The 14,935-nt window shown below is 42.5% G+C and overlaps 1 protein-coding gene across 1 annotated transcript in view; it reads right to left on the bottom strand.

Annotated features, from left to right (window-relative positions):
• Positions 1 to 3,776: 3,776 nt before the first annotated feature.
• LOC118209822 overlaps positions 3,777 to 14,935 on the bottom strand; it is a 28,247-nt gene continuing 17,088 nt past the window's right edge. Inside the window, exons 17-31 of the mRNA XM_035385503.1 lie at positions 12,915 to 13,028; positions 11,747 to 11,785; positions 11,250 to 11,294; positions 10,856 to 10,944; positions 10,244 to 10,436; positions 9,653 to 9,766; positions 9,169 to 9,213; positions 8,485 to 8,573; positions 8,039 to 8,231; positions 7,705 to 7,818; positions 7,195 to 7,251; positions 7,046 to 7,075; positions 6,726 to 6,814; positions 4,639 to 4,804; positions 3,777 to 4,221 (exon numbers count right to left, since the gene is read on the bottom strand). Of these exons, the coding sequence (XP_035241394.1) occupies positions 4,075 to 4,221; positions 4,639 to 4,804; positions 6,726 to 6,814; positions 7,046 to 7,075; positions 7,195 to 7,251; positions 7,705 to 7,818; positions 8,039 to 8,231; positions 8,485 to 8,573; positions 9,169 to 9,213; positions 9,653 to 9,766; positions 10,244 to 10,436; positions 10,856 to 10,944; positions 11,250 to 11,294; positions 11,747 to 11,785; positions 12,915 to 13,028 (1,524 nt within the window). The 3' untranslated portion in view covers positions 3,777 to 4,074. The remainder of the gene's footprint in view (positions 4,222 to 4,638; positions 4,805 to 6,725; positions 6,815 to 7,045; positions 7,076 to 7,194; positions 7,252 to 7,704; positions 7,819 to 8,038; positions 8,232 to 8,484; positions 8,574 to 9,168; positions 9,214 to 9,652; positions 9,767 to 10,243; positions 10,437 to 10,855; positions 10,945 to 11,249; positions 11,295 to 11,746; positions 11,786 to 12,914; positions 13,029 to 14,935) is intronic.

The raw sequence follows: 14,935 nt of genomic DNA on the forward strand, positions 1-14,935 counted from the left end.
CGGGTTTAGCACTATTGTTAAATCTCAGTTCGGTGAAGAATCCAGAGGGTAGGAGGCTGACCACCATAATACATGCCTTCCTTGCATGGATAGTGCATAGATAGTTATGAGCCCAGGACGGTGCGTATCTATCGGGCTCCTTCAGGCGAATTTGACAAGAACCGGCGTATAACGCCCATGGGTCCTCTTAAGCCAAAACACCAGAACCAATACCACCAATCCCGTTAGCGGGCAGATCGTGGTCGCCTATCTAACTTGAAGACCTCACTAAAGACGTTCGCTGTACTAGACCCCTGATCAGTAGGTCCTAGTCATAATTGTCCCCCTGAGTATTTAATCGGAATTTCGGCTGAAAAGAAGATAAAATGGATTAGAGTCATGAAGACCACTCAAGTTAAAATAAGAAGAATTTATTTAACAGGCAGGTAGGTCATTAGCTTCAAATTCAAAATCAATTATAAGGTTTAAAAACATAAATACAGAGTAAAAAGTTCTTACCCAGCCTGTTTAGCTACACACGAAATCACAGAGTCTGCGCAGTGTGGGAAGTCGATTGCGATCTTCCTTGACTAGCTACACACAGAACACAGAGTATGTGCAATGTGGGAAGTCGATTACGATCTTCCTTGTCTATCTACACACAGAACACAGAGTATGTGCAACGTGGGGAAGTCGTTTACGATCTTCCTCGATTGCTTTGTCTCCCTTCCTTTTAAGCCAAATCCCGCGTTTGGTCTAGGCGGCATTGCCATAAATTAACCTGGCCAAGTCAAATCTGGAATTCCGGCCCCCACCATCTGGAGGCGGTTGTTAAAACAATTAGTGGGGAAATTGGGAAAAGGAGATGATTACCGGAGAGGACATTCCATTGTGGTAGTTTTTCCCCGAGTTTCTAAAACTATGTTTTTTCAAATTCTATTTGGTATGAAACAATTAGTAGGGAAATTGGGAAAAGGAGATGATTACCAGAGAGGACATTCCATTGTGGTAGTTTTTCCCCAAGTTTCTAAAACTATGTTTTTTCAAATTCTATTTGGTATGAAACATTCAATTGCTTGGAATTATCTTGAATACGTCCATACCAAACATGTCAAGTGGATGTAATATTATGGTGCAGTTGTCATGAAAATACCCTTTTGTTTAACCATTTTACATGCAATCCATGTTATTATTACATAAGGCATAAAATAATAATACAATGAAAACATGTGCATGGTTTGTACGGTTTTCCGGGGTTTGTAAATAGGATAAACAGATGGTTTAAAGTCCAGATCCAGAAAAGAAATAAAAAGTGTAATGGCAGAGGGGCCCACATAAGGGCACTGTGGTACTGTCCCGCGCAGTTGCCCCACCATTTGGCCAGAGGCCTGATGATCCTTAATGACCCCCACAACCATAAAAAACAACCAGTCCAGTTCCACTTATTCCAGTCTTGTCCAGAGGGTAACAGTCCAGAGAGCCAAATGGCCTGCTCATCCAGAGGAAGTCCGAGTAACTTATTGTTTTACCACAAGGCTCTCGGGTCCTTTGAAGTACAGGTACAGTTTGACTTCCCTCTTACAATCCTATAGAATAATAATACGACATCACTTTCATACTGAAGCCTACCAATCAGGGCGCAGCGTGCGTTTCAATCGGCTCATGACACTTTGAACCAAAGACGTTAGCTAGGGGGGAGGGCGAGTAGAGACAGGCGATTTGGAACACAGAGAGACAGTTTAACAGTCCAAGTATATGCTCGGTCTATCAGAAAACATATGCCTCAGTCACGCTCAGATTTTCTCAAGAATAATAGTATTTTCCAAGAAATGACGAAATTCATCGATAAAATTTCGCCAGGTGCAGTGCCTTTTACCTACGAGTTGGGGTGATAAAGCATTGTTTTCACTGCTACCACAGACTGAATGCGTAATGCAGCTATAATGAGACAAAACTTTCGAATACGCTGGGATATAAAACGGTATTACAAAAGTAAAATTAGACATATTATACATTGTTAGAAAGCTTATTCTGTCACCTATTGGATCCATTAACTGTAGATCAAGCCAGATTGTACTACAAAGGACGAGAACACCGAAAGCAACATGTGTGGTATTAGAAGCTGATGCCGTTTTCTGGAGTAAGACCGGACCAGAAGCTGCTGCACACGTGTTGTTGACGGCGTTGTTGCCCTTTTTAATACAGTCTGGCTTGATTGAGAATTCATTTATTCAGTAGGTGAGAGTATAAGCTTTCTAACCATGTATAACATGTCTAATTTCGGTTTTGGAATATCGTTTTATAGGTCAACCGAAAGTTTTCTCATCATCGCATTCACTCTAGCAGTCAAAGACACTGCAACTGACGCAACGTTGTCAACGATTTTTCGTAATTTATTGGGAAATACTATTATTATTGAGGACTTCTGGGTATGCCTAAGCCATATGTATGTTGATATACCTAGCTGACATTGTTTTCATTTGTAATTTTGCATTTGGAACAGCGTTTTTATCGCATTCACTTCCGCATTAAGCTATGACCTGTTGCCTGTGCTATATCCTTTCTGGTGGCTAAGTTGCCAGGAAATCTCAATGTATTTTGATATTTGATAGTGAAATATTGAAATTGATGGTGCCTTTGTTCCATTTTTTTTTTTATTAAACTGTGAATATGCATTTATACCATAGTTTTCACTCTTACATACAGTATGCTAGGAGGTGAACAATTTAGTTTGCCTACTGTATTTTAAAATGGTTTGTTATGTCAGCAACCCCTGACAAACATAACAATACTAAATAATAGTACTCTTTACTTTTGATACTTAAGTATTTTTAAAAGCAGGTATTTTTGTACTTTGACTCAAGTAGAAATTTAAATTGAAGACTTCTACTTTTAGTGGAGTAATATTTAGCAAGGGTATCTGTACTTTCACTCAAGTACAGGGCTGCATGTTTCAAAAGGAACAGTGGGTCCCTGACTGGTGCAGAAACAAGTTGTGTCACCAGTCTGGCAGGGGCCCTGAAGCAATCAGTTGTTTTCATGGCCTTGGACGGATGAGGTACTATGTGTCTTGGTGGTGCCAGCTGTTATGAATGACATCAAGATCCCAGAGCTTGTCCCCCAGGGCAAGTGGATCGGGGGGTGGGTGGCTGATGACAGTAGCAGAGCAGTCCATATTTATTTAATTACTTATTCAATTTTGGCACGTTTTGTCCTCCATACCCCACTAATGGAAACAAAAATTGTGCAAATAAATAAAAGCAATTCTGCAGTGAGTTTTTCCTAAGGGTAAGAAAACCTCCTCAGCTTGCACGTTTTGGATAACAATTGTAAACGCATTATCTGCACCACAAACAAGTTTTCTTAATTCAGTGACTTTCGATGAAACATTCTGTGTTTGGCTTACTAAAAGATACAAGTAAGCTAATAAGATCAATGTTATCCAATGGATTAATAGTATTAACTGTATGAACATAACAGTGGCTTTGTTATAAGTTAGCTAATCGTTAAGCTTGTCTCGGGAATGACACGACTCAAGACCCTCCATGAATTACAGTAGATACATAAAGCCGGTCCTGGTCGGAACACACAGACACAGTCCCTACGTGTGTTCTGTGGCACACCAGCTACTAGCTCACTCTGAAACACACTGTGAGCCACATCTTTTGGACATTTCCCTCTTATGAACTTAATTGATGGTGTACTGAAAAATAAAAATACATTTAAAAAAAAGTTTATTTTATGGTGGTTACTGCCATGGATATTATGAAACACTCTCTTGGAAAAATGAGGCAATCTTTAGAATGCGTGATAGTGTTTATTAACTGACTTTGTGAAACGCAGCTCCTAACACCAGTAAACAAACAGCCTTAAAGAGAGGAAGGCAGAGAAATGAGAATGGGAGCTGAAGACTCTGGAGTGGGCGTGTAGCACTAAAAGCTGGGATGTGAGGGGGCTTCAAAGCAGGGGATCACAGCAGTGACATCAGAGCAGAGTATCAGAACAGCGACATCAGAGCAGTGACATCAGGTCAGGGCATCAGAGCAGTGGCATCATAACAGTGAGATCAGAGCAGTGACATCAGAACAGCAAGCCTCACATAAGTATGTGGGACAGCTGCACGCCCCCACTGATGTGCAGGGCGTCAATCTTAGTGAATGGCTGGAACCGGTGGTAAAAGTCGAACATGTGCTTCCCGTTTCCAAAAAACATAAGCTTCTGCGTCTCACAGCGAATCAAGATCTGCGGGATGGGGGACCAAAGACAGAAAACAAGTAAGAGAAACGATGAGTTCAGGAAAACAGACAAATGAGAGAAAAATAGAAGGGAAGTAATGAACCATGAAGTTAATGCAGTAAACCTGGTTACACACTAACACTGCACTACTGTGGCCAAAGGAGATGGACAGAGACAGAGTGGTAATGAGCACATACGTTTCAGTACATTACATACAATGTTACATTCATACTGTAACATAAGTGCAACTACAATGCTGACGAAATTCCCCATTTAATGAAATAGTAAGTGCTTGGTGGGTGGGGTTAGGAACATACTGTTTAAAAAATGGCACACTTCGCTTTAGGCTACCACAGACACACTTAGGACCGAGACATATAGACTCCTGTTTGAGTGAGAATGGCCTTAGTTCTGTCGACTCACCTCAAAGTACCGCCCCTGCCGGAAGGGGTTGAACTTGACATCTCTCTCCTCGGCCCCCCATGTCCCACGCAGGTAGCTGTTCCGCACCACTGACCCCTCGTTCAGCCGCGGGTTAAAATGCAAGACGATGTCCCCACTGCTGCTCACTTTGAAGTTAAAAACAATCCTGTAGAAAACACACATTCACACACACACACAGCATGTGTTACTTATTACACACTGTAATGTATGAAGAAAAGGTGTAGTACAGCTTAGTTTTATTGATTTAAAAATTCAGCACCATGTCTATTGACATGTCCACCAATTCCCAGCCAAATTTGGAATATGCAGTTCATTCAGGAGAGTGAAGACATTCGTGGTTCTCTGAAACACGTGTTGTCACCAACCTGCTTCCTTTCAAACTGCAGACTACAGTTAAGCTTGCATAGAGTAGAGTCGGAGGAAGACCTTTCATATGTGGCTTTAGCACGCTCTCCACAGGCAAGTGATTGACCACACAGCAATGAAATGCGGACCCCTCACCGACTCGAACCCTCCTGTAACTTGAACGACGCAACTGTCAACCGTGCTTTGTCTTCTGAGGCCACTGCCAATCACTTTAATGCCCATTTTAAGTCAGTTGCACACAAGCTTGTTGGTAGTCTGCCTCCCAGCCCAGCCAAGCATCTATGGTCTGGATTATATTCAAGGTTTTTACTCAAACCTAGGTGTTATAGCAAATAATTCCTCTTTTAATCCTTTTCAGAGGATAAAATTGGAAGTTTGTTGAAGGGCCTTAACTGTGTGAAAGCTATAGGCCTTGATAATACCCTTTCTAGGAATCCGAAGAATGCAGCTGATCTTAGAGCACCCTGTGCTGCACGCATTATTAATTTGTCTTTAGAACAAGATATCGTACCAAATAACACAAGACATTCTAAGGTTATCCCACTATATACGAAGGTCAAACAAGGGGAATTATAGACCTATCTCTCTTTTGAGCATTACTTTTAAATTGTTGTAAAAAGTAGCACATTAACAGTTATATCACTATATCAGTGATTCAAAACTGACAATTGAAGTCAAGCTTCAGTAAGTCTTACTGAAACGACTCCTGTTGGTTGTATTTAACTGACTTTATTAGATGCAAAATGGATGCCGTAAATTATGTGATATGATTTTAACTGATTTGCAAAAGCCATTCAACAACATGGACCACAACTTGCTGTTTAATAATCTGTCATCATTAAGTTTGAGCCCATTAGCCTTGAATTGGTTTGTCTCCCATTTGACCTACAGAAATTAGAGGGTAGAAGTTCAGAGTTGTCTACCCAAGGAACAACCTATAACGTGCAGCAGCCTACAAGGTAGCCTCTTGGGTCCACTATTATACTCTATATTCAACAAAATTGAAGTCAGCTAGTGCAGAGACTTTGTTTTTATATACTGATGATTCAGCAATTATAAATTTACAAATAGCATCAGGTCAAAACCTGGTTTATAGTAAATCTAGAAATACAGGAGTGTTTTCCACTTAGAAGCTTAATGTTTTTTTTTTTTTTTATCATTGTTGGATACTGCCTAGCTATATGGTTCGGTGCCATCTTTGCTGTTAATATATTAAGCACAATGGAAATACGTCTGTGACTTAATTGTGCTGTCCTGGACATTTAAGCGAAGATGTAATCTTGTGATTGCCTTACTTTTACTGTCAAATAAACTAAACTAAGCTAAATTGGCCACAATCGGTGCTGGTATGGTCTGGAATGCATCCAAGACTGTGGGACTCAAACATGGTGCCTTAACCCAATGAGCCACCCAGCAGCCCCTGCTCTTAATTTTGAAATGATGCAGTTTGCACACTGCTTTCATAACCAAATATTTTAGGCATCATTCCAGTTAAACCAAACCCCTGTAAGACCCCAGGTGTGTTGTGAACAGCTGTTCTCTAAGTGGAATAAACCACTGCAGTGAGGTTAATTTCCAAGAGAGTTCATATGATGGTGGGACATGCAGTTCAGGAGAGGGAGAGTGGTGTGGTGGAGAGGAAGAAAGGAATTGGCAGATTAAGATAAGAAAGAGAAAGTTAGGAGAGGTACACAGGTTACCTGTCGGCATCAGGTAGCACTCTGCCACTGAAAGCAATGGTCTTATTTGGAGTCAATCCTCCTGGGATCATCCTGGTGTAGGGAATGGGCTAAACACAAAATATACACCGTGTCACACTCATCTCTGAATTTCTCTCTGTTTCTGTCCCTTATTCTTTCTCTCACTCTCCCTTATCATTACCTTATTCTCTCTCTCAAACACACAAACACAGATGAATGTTGTTATGTGGAATTACTGTAAATAGAACAGGATAAATCACTACTCTGTCATCATACACACCCTTTTCACACCCTTCATTCAGACTGTACTCAGTACTCACTGGTTTGTAGATTGGTTGTTTACCCATCATCTGAAATGAGAAAAAAGGATTGTGCTCATGAGATGGTGTGAAAATAGGAAAATATATTCACTCATTTCTTAATTCAGTCACTGTCCCACTCCTTCACTCAGCCACACTCAATGACTCACCGGCAGGAATCTCCAATTGTACCATGATCCTCCTCCTACCTCATCGCCTGTACTGCCCTGGAGGAGAGAGACAGGTGATGAGTGCACACTCTGCACAGGCTAGCACAGTTAGAGTACAGCACCCACTCTACTGTGCACACAGGCAAGGCAGCTAGCGCACATTTACAGAGGTAAAGTTCAGTTCAGAAAAGGATGGACAGATTCAAAGTCAAATTCAGATAAAAAAGTTTTATTTTACCCCAACACCCCCCCCATCCCCCCCAATTTTGCTGGGTCCCCCCTTCCCTGCCCAAACAGGGTTGAGAAAAGGGGAGAAGTGAGATCTGACTATACAGGCATTATTGTGTTTCTATGGGTTAAATATGATTTACAGATACCAATTTTTTTTAAATGTTGAATAAAAATTATGCTTACAACGTATTCCACAGTACTGTACGTGTGTGTGTGTGTGAGAGAGAGAGAGAGAGAGCAAGAGAGAGGGAGTTAGACATGCATGGGGCTCCTCCTCACCTTAATGATGGCGATGGACTTCACGGAGACATCTCCACCGACTAACAGGGAGGTCACACGATCCAGCGGTATGCGGTGCTTGTACATGTGGATCATACAACCGTTAACGATCACCTGCAGGAACCGGAGGGGAAGGCAAGGAGTCAATGAGGCCGCTACTCATTAAAACTTCTGTTTAAGCCATTTTATCCCCTCATGGCATTTCAACCTGTCAATTCAGTGTCATGCCATACTTTAGTAAATAAGATCATATTCATCTGCAGCAAAGAGGCAGTAGATGTATGCACACAATACCAAAACACACACACGCTCAAAAGGTTCTTGCCCTTCTGACCTGGTAGCCCTTTAAGGTGGCACTGATGAGTAGGTCAAAGTCCTGGCCCTTACGAAAGGGCATCTGGTCGAGCTTCTCCTCGATTTGCCATCCACGATTCAGGAGGGTGTTGAATGCCAAAAGCTCAGTATATATGAAATTGACTTTGAAGTGCATGGCAATATCACTCCCAGCCTCCAGGTTTATGTGGAACCTGTGGAGAGTGCCAGACAGCAAAAAAACACATTATCACAGGTTCTTTTGAGATACTCGGCTCTTATAATCGTCCTCTGTTCTTCAATCCTGTCTGCATTTTATTTGCATACGCTGATGTTTTCTATTTGTGTCCTGGTGTTGAAAATAAAGTACTAGCACAAGCTACAGTTCATAAAGCAGTGTTCATTGAATGTATGTGAATGTTGAAATATACAATCTAGATGCCATTAACATCTACTGAGTCTCCTTACCTGTTGATCTCACTGTGAACCTTTCCTTGGAAGTAAAGAGACGTTCCCGGCTTCAAACCACCATCGATGGCCTTGGAAAATGGGGTGCTCTGCGCAACACAAAGACAGGGATTCACACGCAGCAGTTTGTCTGTTGTGGTTCATAACCCTGGTGCTGGAGAGCTGTAGAGTCTGCTGGGTTTCACTGCCAATCAGTACTTTACAAATCAATCAATTAAAACAGCTTATCACAGAGTTAACTCAGCTCATCAGGTTTATTTGGTATAAAGGGTCTGCTCTCGAGTGTGTGTGTGTGTGTATGCCTGTGTGTGCGTGCATGTGTGCATGTGTGTGTGCGTGTGTGCGTGTGCGTGCGTGTGCATGTGTGTGTGCGTGCATGTGTGTATGCGTGTGTGCGTGTGTGTGTGTGTGTGTGCGTGCGTGCATGCGTGTGTGTGCATGTGTGTGTGCGTGCATGGGTGTATGCGTGTGTGTGCGTGTGCGTGCGTGCGTGTGCATGCATGGGTGTATGCGTGCGTGTGCTTGTGTGTGTGCGTGCATGGGTGTATGCGCGCGCGCGTGTGTGTGTGTGTGCGTGCATGGGTGTATGCGTGTGTGCGTGTGTGCATGTGTGTGTGCGTGCATGGGTGTGTGTATTCATGTGTGGGCGTGTGTGTGGTGAGAGGCCAGGATGTTCACACTAACCTTCACGTCTCCTGGACCTGGGTACTCCTGTATGATTCTTTGTGCCTGAAACACAAACCCAGTTAGGGGTGGGGAATACAAAACAATGCACCTCCTTACCCAATCATATCTACAAATGTCTGAATGCAAATAAAAAGACTTAAATGTAAAAATGCATGCTGTGTAAGACAATGAGAAAGACCAACATGATTGTCGTTTGTATCCTAAACCATACAGAAAACAACACTATTCCTATTTCACTTAAAAAAAACAATGCTTCCAACACATTACATATACATGCATGCTTCCTGCATAAGTATCTTTTTGTGTGTGTGTATATATATATATATATTGGGATGGCATGCCCCATACCTATATATATATATACAAATACTATATTTATAATATACACATACTGTGTAAAACACTGGATAAGAGAATCTGCTAAACGCCTGAAAGTAAACAGCAAGATTTAAATTGTACGATGTACTAGGCTCCTTCTCACCTTGATAATGCTGATGGTCTTCACGGAGACTTTCCCACTAATCAACAGGGAGATCACACGATCTACCGGTATGCGGTGCTTATACACGTAGAACGCACAACTGTTAACAATCACCTGCAAGAACCGGAGGAGAAGGCAAGGAGTCAAACAGGCTGCTACTAATTAAAACATCTGTTCGTGCCATTTTTTCCCCCAAAGCATTCAAACTCTCAATTCAATATAATGACATATTTTAGTAAATGTGGCTATATTCCTTTGCAGGCAGGAGGCATCCCACGTGCACACACATTATACACGTTTACTTACAGGCCCGCATACAAGTGTGGGAATATGGGAAAACTTTCAATCTCTCAGAGGCCCTGACACTCAACAGGGCCAAAGAGAAGACAGGAAGATTGGCAAGGCGTGCACCCACCCCCACCCCAGTCCACAATGTTTAGGGCCTCTGGGATGATTGCCACGGAAAAAAAAGGTGAAGGGGCCCAAATAAAATTATGCTAGGGGACCCCAAACATTCAGGAGCAGCCCTGTATACACTCACAAGCACGCACACGCACACACACACACACACACGTTTTCTGTCGTTCTGACCTGATAGCCGTCTGAGGTGACATTGAAGAGCAGCTGAAAGTTCTCTCCCTTCCGGAAGGGCATCTCAGTGACCCTCTCCTCCTTACCCCAGTTGCCCTTCTCAAGGTTGTTGAATACCACCAGCTCAGGTTGTTGGAAATACACTCTGAAGTGCATGGCTATATCACTCCCCGCCTCCAGGTTTATGTGGAACCTGTGGAGGACGACAGAACAGTACCAGTCTCATGAGTACCATGTTTATCTGCAGGACATGTGGTTTTCTCTTCTTAAGCAAAACATATCAACAAGAAGTCGCTTATCGACTGATTCTTACTTCACTTTTTCTCAGCTGAAGTCCGAGTGTGACAGTAATTAAAAATTAAGCATCACATGGAGTGCCTCCCTTGCATAATAAGTTCAGCTACAGTGAGCTATCAATCGCTGACTTGTTTCAGCTAATGAAAGTATTTTTCCCCTCTTAGCAGAACAAAAATAATCACTGGGAATGACAGAACGAATACAACAGTTCCACCCTTTTTTGGTTCCATAAATCCTCATTAATTTGTCCACCACAAAATAGTGGTGCGCCCCCATTCCTTGCAGTACTCTCCATGGCCAGCAGAGGCTCCTCACCCGTTGACCTCACTGTGTACCATTCCTTCGAAATACAGAGACATTCCTGGCTTCAAACCTCCATCGATAGCCTTGGGAAATGGGGTGGTCTGTGCAACACAAACACAGGTTCATAATGAGCAGTTTGTCTGTTGCAGAGGTTCATAACCCTGGGGCTGGAGAGCTGTAGAGTCTGCTGGGTTTCACTGTCAATCAGTACTTTATAAATCAATCAATTAACGCATCTTATCACAGAGTTAACTTATCACAGAGTTAACTCAGCTCATCAGGCTTATTTGGTATAAAGGGTCTGCTCTAGAGAGTGTGAGAGTGTGTGTGTGTGTGTGTGTGTGTGTGTGCGTGCGTATTCATGCGTGGATGTGTGTGCATTATCGCCATCGTTATTCACACTCACGCTCACATCTCCTGGACCTGGGTACTCCTGTATGAGTCCTTGTTCCTGAAACACAAACCCAGTTAGGGGTGGGGAACACAAAACAATGCACCTCCTCACCCAATCATACTGAAACTACAAATGTCTGAATACAAGTACAAGGCATAAAATGTAACAAAAGAAAACATGCTGTGTAAGACACTAAAAGACTTAGAACATGGCAATTAAATCAGTTAACTGTAATTAATCAATTAGAAGCCAGGGTTTAATCGTTTAATGGGATAAACTGACAAACAAACCAATTTGAATTTGAGAAGCCGCTAACTGATTTTGTCGTAGTCCTACTTGAATTAAATTGCTCCCTTGTTATTTCTGCAGACTGTATTTGGAGCTGCCGCCAGGCAAACACAAATGTATTGTATCTATCAGTTTAAGAATAAAAAGGTTTCATAGCGGTTTAAATAGAAATTTAAATCGGCTTTTACGGGAGGCTGTTTATACTTTTTGTTCACACTCACAGATTCTGGACGTGGATACCCTGGTATGACCTCTTGATCCTGAAATGTAAACTCAGTTAGGGGTTCGTGGAGAACACAAAACAATGCATCTCTTAATACAGTCATATCCACTGGCGGACTCGGGGGGGGGGGGGGTTTACCCCCATGGTTGAAAAAGCGTCACTAAAGTGCCCTCTAGAGTGGCGAAAACGAGAGGAAGTGCCCTATTGCCTGCCCTTCACATGGGAAAAAAATGATGAAATTATGATGATGTGCCCTCTAGAGCAAGAAGATTTGATAATGTGTCTTAATGAGTGCCCTTCTAGTGGAGAAAACATGATGCAGTGCCCTATATGGTGCCCTTACAATGGTCTAAACTTGACGTTCCCTATGGGTGCCCTTCCAATGGAAAAGGGTGCCATTATGAAGTGCCCTCTATGCCGCCCCTACATGACAGTGTCCGAAAGGGTGCCCTTTCCAGTAGAGAAAATGGGATGCAGTGCTGTATAGGGTACTCCCACAGGTGAGAAAACATCATGAAGTGCCCAATTAGGTGCTCCTCTAATCGAGAAGTGCCCCTCCAGTGGAGAAAATGTGATGTGGTTAAAAGGTATGTCCACTAGGGGGCAGATCATCGCTTCCCTTCAAATGATCCCGCCATCCATCCTGGCTTCCTGGCATCAGTCACGTCACTAGGCATAAAATGAATACTGCCCCTGTGGTTCACGCAGGTATTGCACCTTGTAGACACATAGTGCCTATTTTTGAGAAGGCTCACAAAGAGCGCTCTAAATGACCCCCAGATTACCATGACAGCCATTTCGCGTACGCGTATTTTAAATCAAGCATGTTTCCAGCCTAAGACACAGAAACACACCAGCAATGTTGTTTGTATTGGGCTAAATATTATTTAAATTAACCATACAGAAAACTGCAATATTCCCATTTTACTTTATAAATGTTTAAAAGTCATGCGTCCGACACATTCTGAAAAAAGTATGTGTGCCTTCCTGCTTAAGCGTGAGTGAGTGTGTGTGAGAGAGTGAGAAAATATGTAATATATATGTAAATACATATAGGATACGCTGTAAAAAAACAAAAAAAAAAACACACTAGATTAGAGGGTCTCCTAAAAGCCTAAAACCAAACAGATAGATTTAAATGTTGGATGTACGTGGCTCCTCCTCACCCTATTGATGGTGATGGATTGCACAGAGACGTTCCCACCGACCGACAGGGAGGTCACACGGTCCACCGGCACGCGGTGCTTGAAAGTGCAGAACTTACAACCGTTAACGATCACCTGCAGGAACCAGAGGAGAAGGCAAGGAGTCAAAGGAGCTGCATCTAATTAAAACCTCTGTTTATGCTATTCAATCTTCCAAAGCATTCTAACTGTCAATTCAATATCATGGCATATTTTAGTCAGTGTGATTTAATTATTTTACAGACAGCATACATTACACACGTACACACAGTATACACGTGTACATACAGGCCCACACATACGTATGGGAATATGGGAAAACTTTCAGTCTCTCAGAGGCACTGACAATGGACAGGGCCAAAAGCCCCTTTTCCACTGCAGGGCCGAACGGTTCTGAGCAGGGAGGGGAACGGTTCCAATGGTGTTTCCACCTGGAAATGGTTTGACGCGGAACGATTACAAACCGTGCCCAGCACGATATTTTTGGCACGGTTAGACAACCGTGCTCAGTGCAGCAGAACCGTTCGGGTGGGCAGGTTTAATGACGTATTCACTGATTGGTTTCACATTACGTCAGTTTTGTGACTCCGCAAACGGTCTCTTCACATCCTCTTCCGTAAGCTAGGTCAGTGGACAAGCTAATATAAATAAAAATGCCAATCAAAAATCGTATTCCGTCATAGCAACAAGATAAACCCGACAATAGCCATAAGATATACAGCAGTGAACGCTGCTCACTGAATAACGAAATAAACGGGACAAAGTTTTAAAAAATGATACCATGTCATTCTACAGTCAATATCTGGGACTAAATATTGAATAAATAGGCTACATAACCTTACCATTGGTTTTACGCGTAGAGAAGTCCCTTTTGAGACCGAGTGGTCATATAGCTAGTCCTGGACAATCCGTTTATGAAATGTATTTCGCGCATTTTTGATGCCTGGGTACATTCAAAATAGCTGTGCATAATACCACACGTATCGTTTACGGCATTGTTGCCGTTTTTAGTACAGTCTGGCTTGATTGACAGTTCATTTATTCAGTAGGTGAGAGTATAAGCTTTCTAACGATGAATAACATGTCTAATTTTGCTTTGGAATAGCATTTTATAGGTCAGCGTAACCGAAACATTTTCTTATCATCGCCTTCACTTACACATTAAGACGCTGCACCTAACGAAACGTTGTTAATGATTTTTCGTAATTTCTTGGAAAATACTATTATTATTGAGGACTTCTGGGCATAGCTAAGCCATATATTTGGTGAGAGACCTATCTGACATCATTGAACTCGTTGCTTTACTGTCTCTATTTGAGCACAGATGAAATTTCACCATTGCTATGTAAGTTTTACTGCTCAAAATATTTCAGTTATACACGTTATTTTTGGATTGAGAGTCTTTAAATAGGTTAGTGGTATTATATAATGTGGATATTTCACGCTGTAATGTAAGCGTTAGTTAGTGTTTTTAATGCATGCAACAGTAATGGTCAGTGGAGGATACGTTAAAAAGAAAAACCAAAAACAGACCAAAATGCACAGAATCCTCGTCCGTTTCGTCAGCCAACGAAACATAACATAAAAACAAAACAGTACGGGGAGCGACGACGACAACAACAACTGGCGCATATTACATCCACAACGGGACGCCGTCGCTGATCCACCGCATCACTCGCTATCCTCACTAGATACTTCCTAGTCCTGGTTCTGGCAGCCCGACGGTGGAAACAGAAACCGTAACCGTTCCCACGAGTACTGAGCAGCGCGGAAGGGCACGGAGTGGCCCTGGTAACGGTTCAGCCCTACAGTGGAAAAGCGGCTAAAGAGAGGACAGCAGCATTGGCAAGGTCTGTTTTTTTATTCCAATTAAAAAACCCCACCACCACCTCCAGTCCACAACGTTTAGGGCCTCTGGGATGCTAGCCATTGAATGAAAGAAAAAAGGGGGGGGGGCCCTGTGTACACACATACATGCGCACACACACACACACACACACACA

Source organism: Anguilla anguilla, chromosome 12, assembly GCF_013347855.1.
Source record: "Anguilla anguilla isolate fAngAng1 chromosome 12, fAngAng1.pri, whole genome shotgun sequence".
Classification (NCBI taxonomy): domain Eukaryota; kingdom Metazoa; phylum Chordata; class Actinopteri; order Anguilliformes; family Anguillidae; genus Anguilla; species Anguilla anguilla.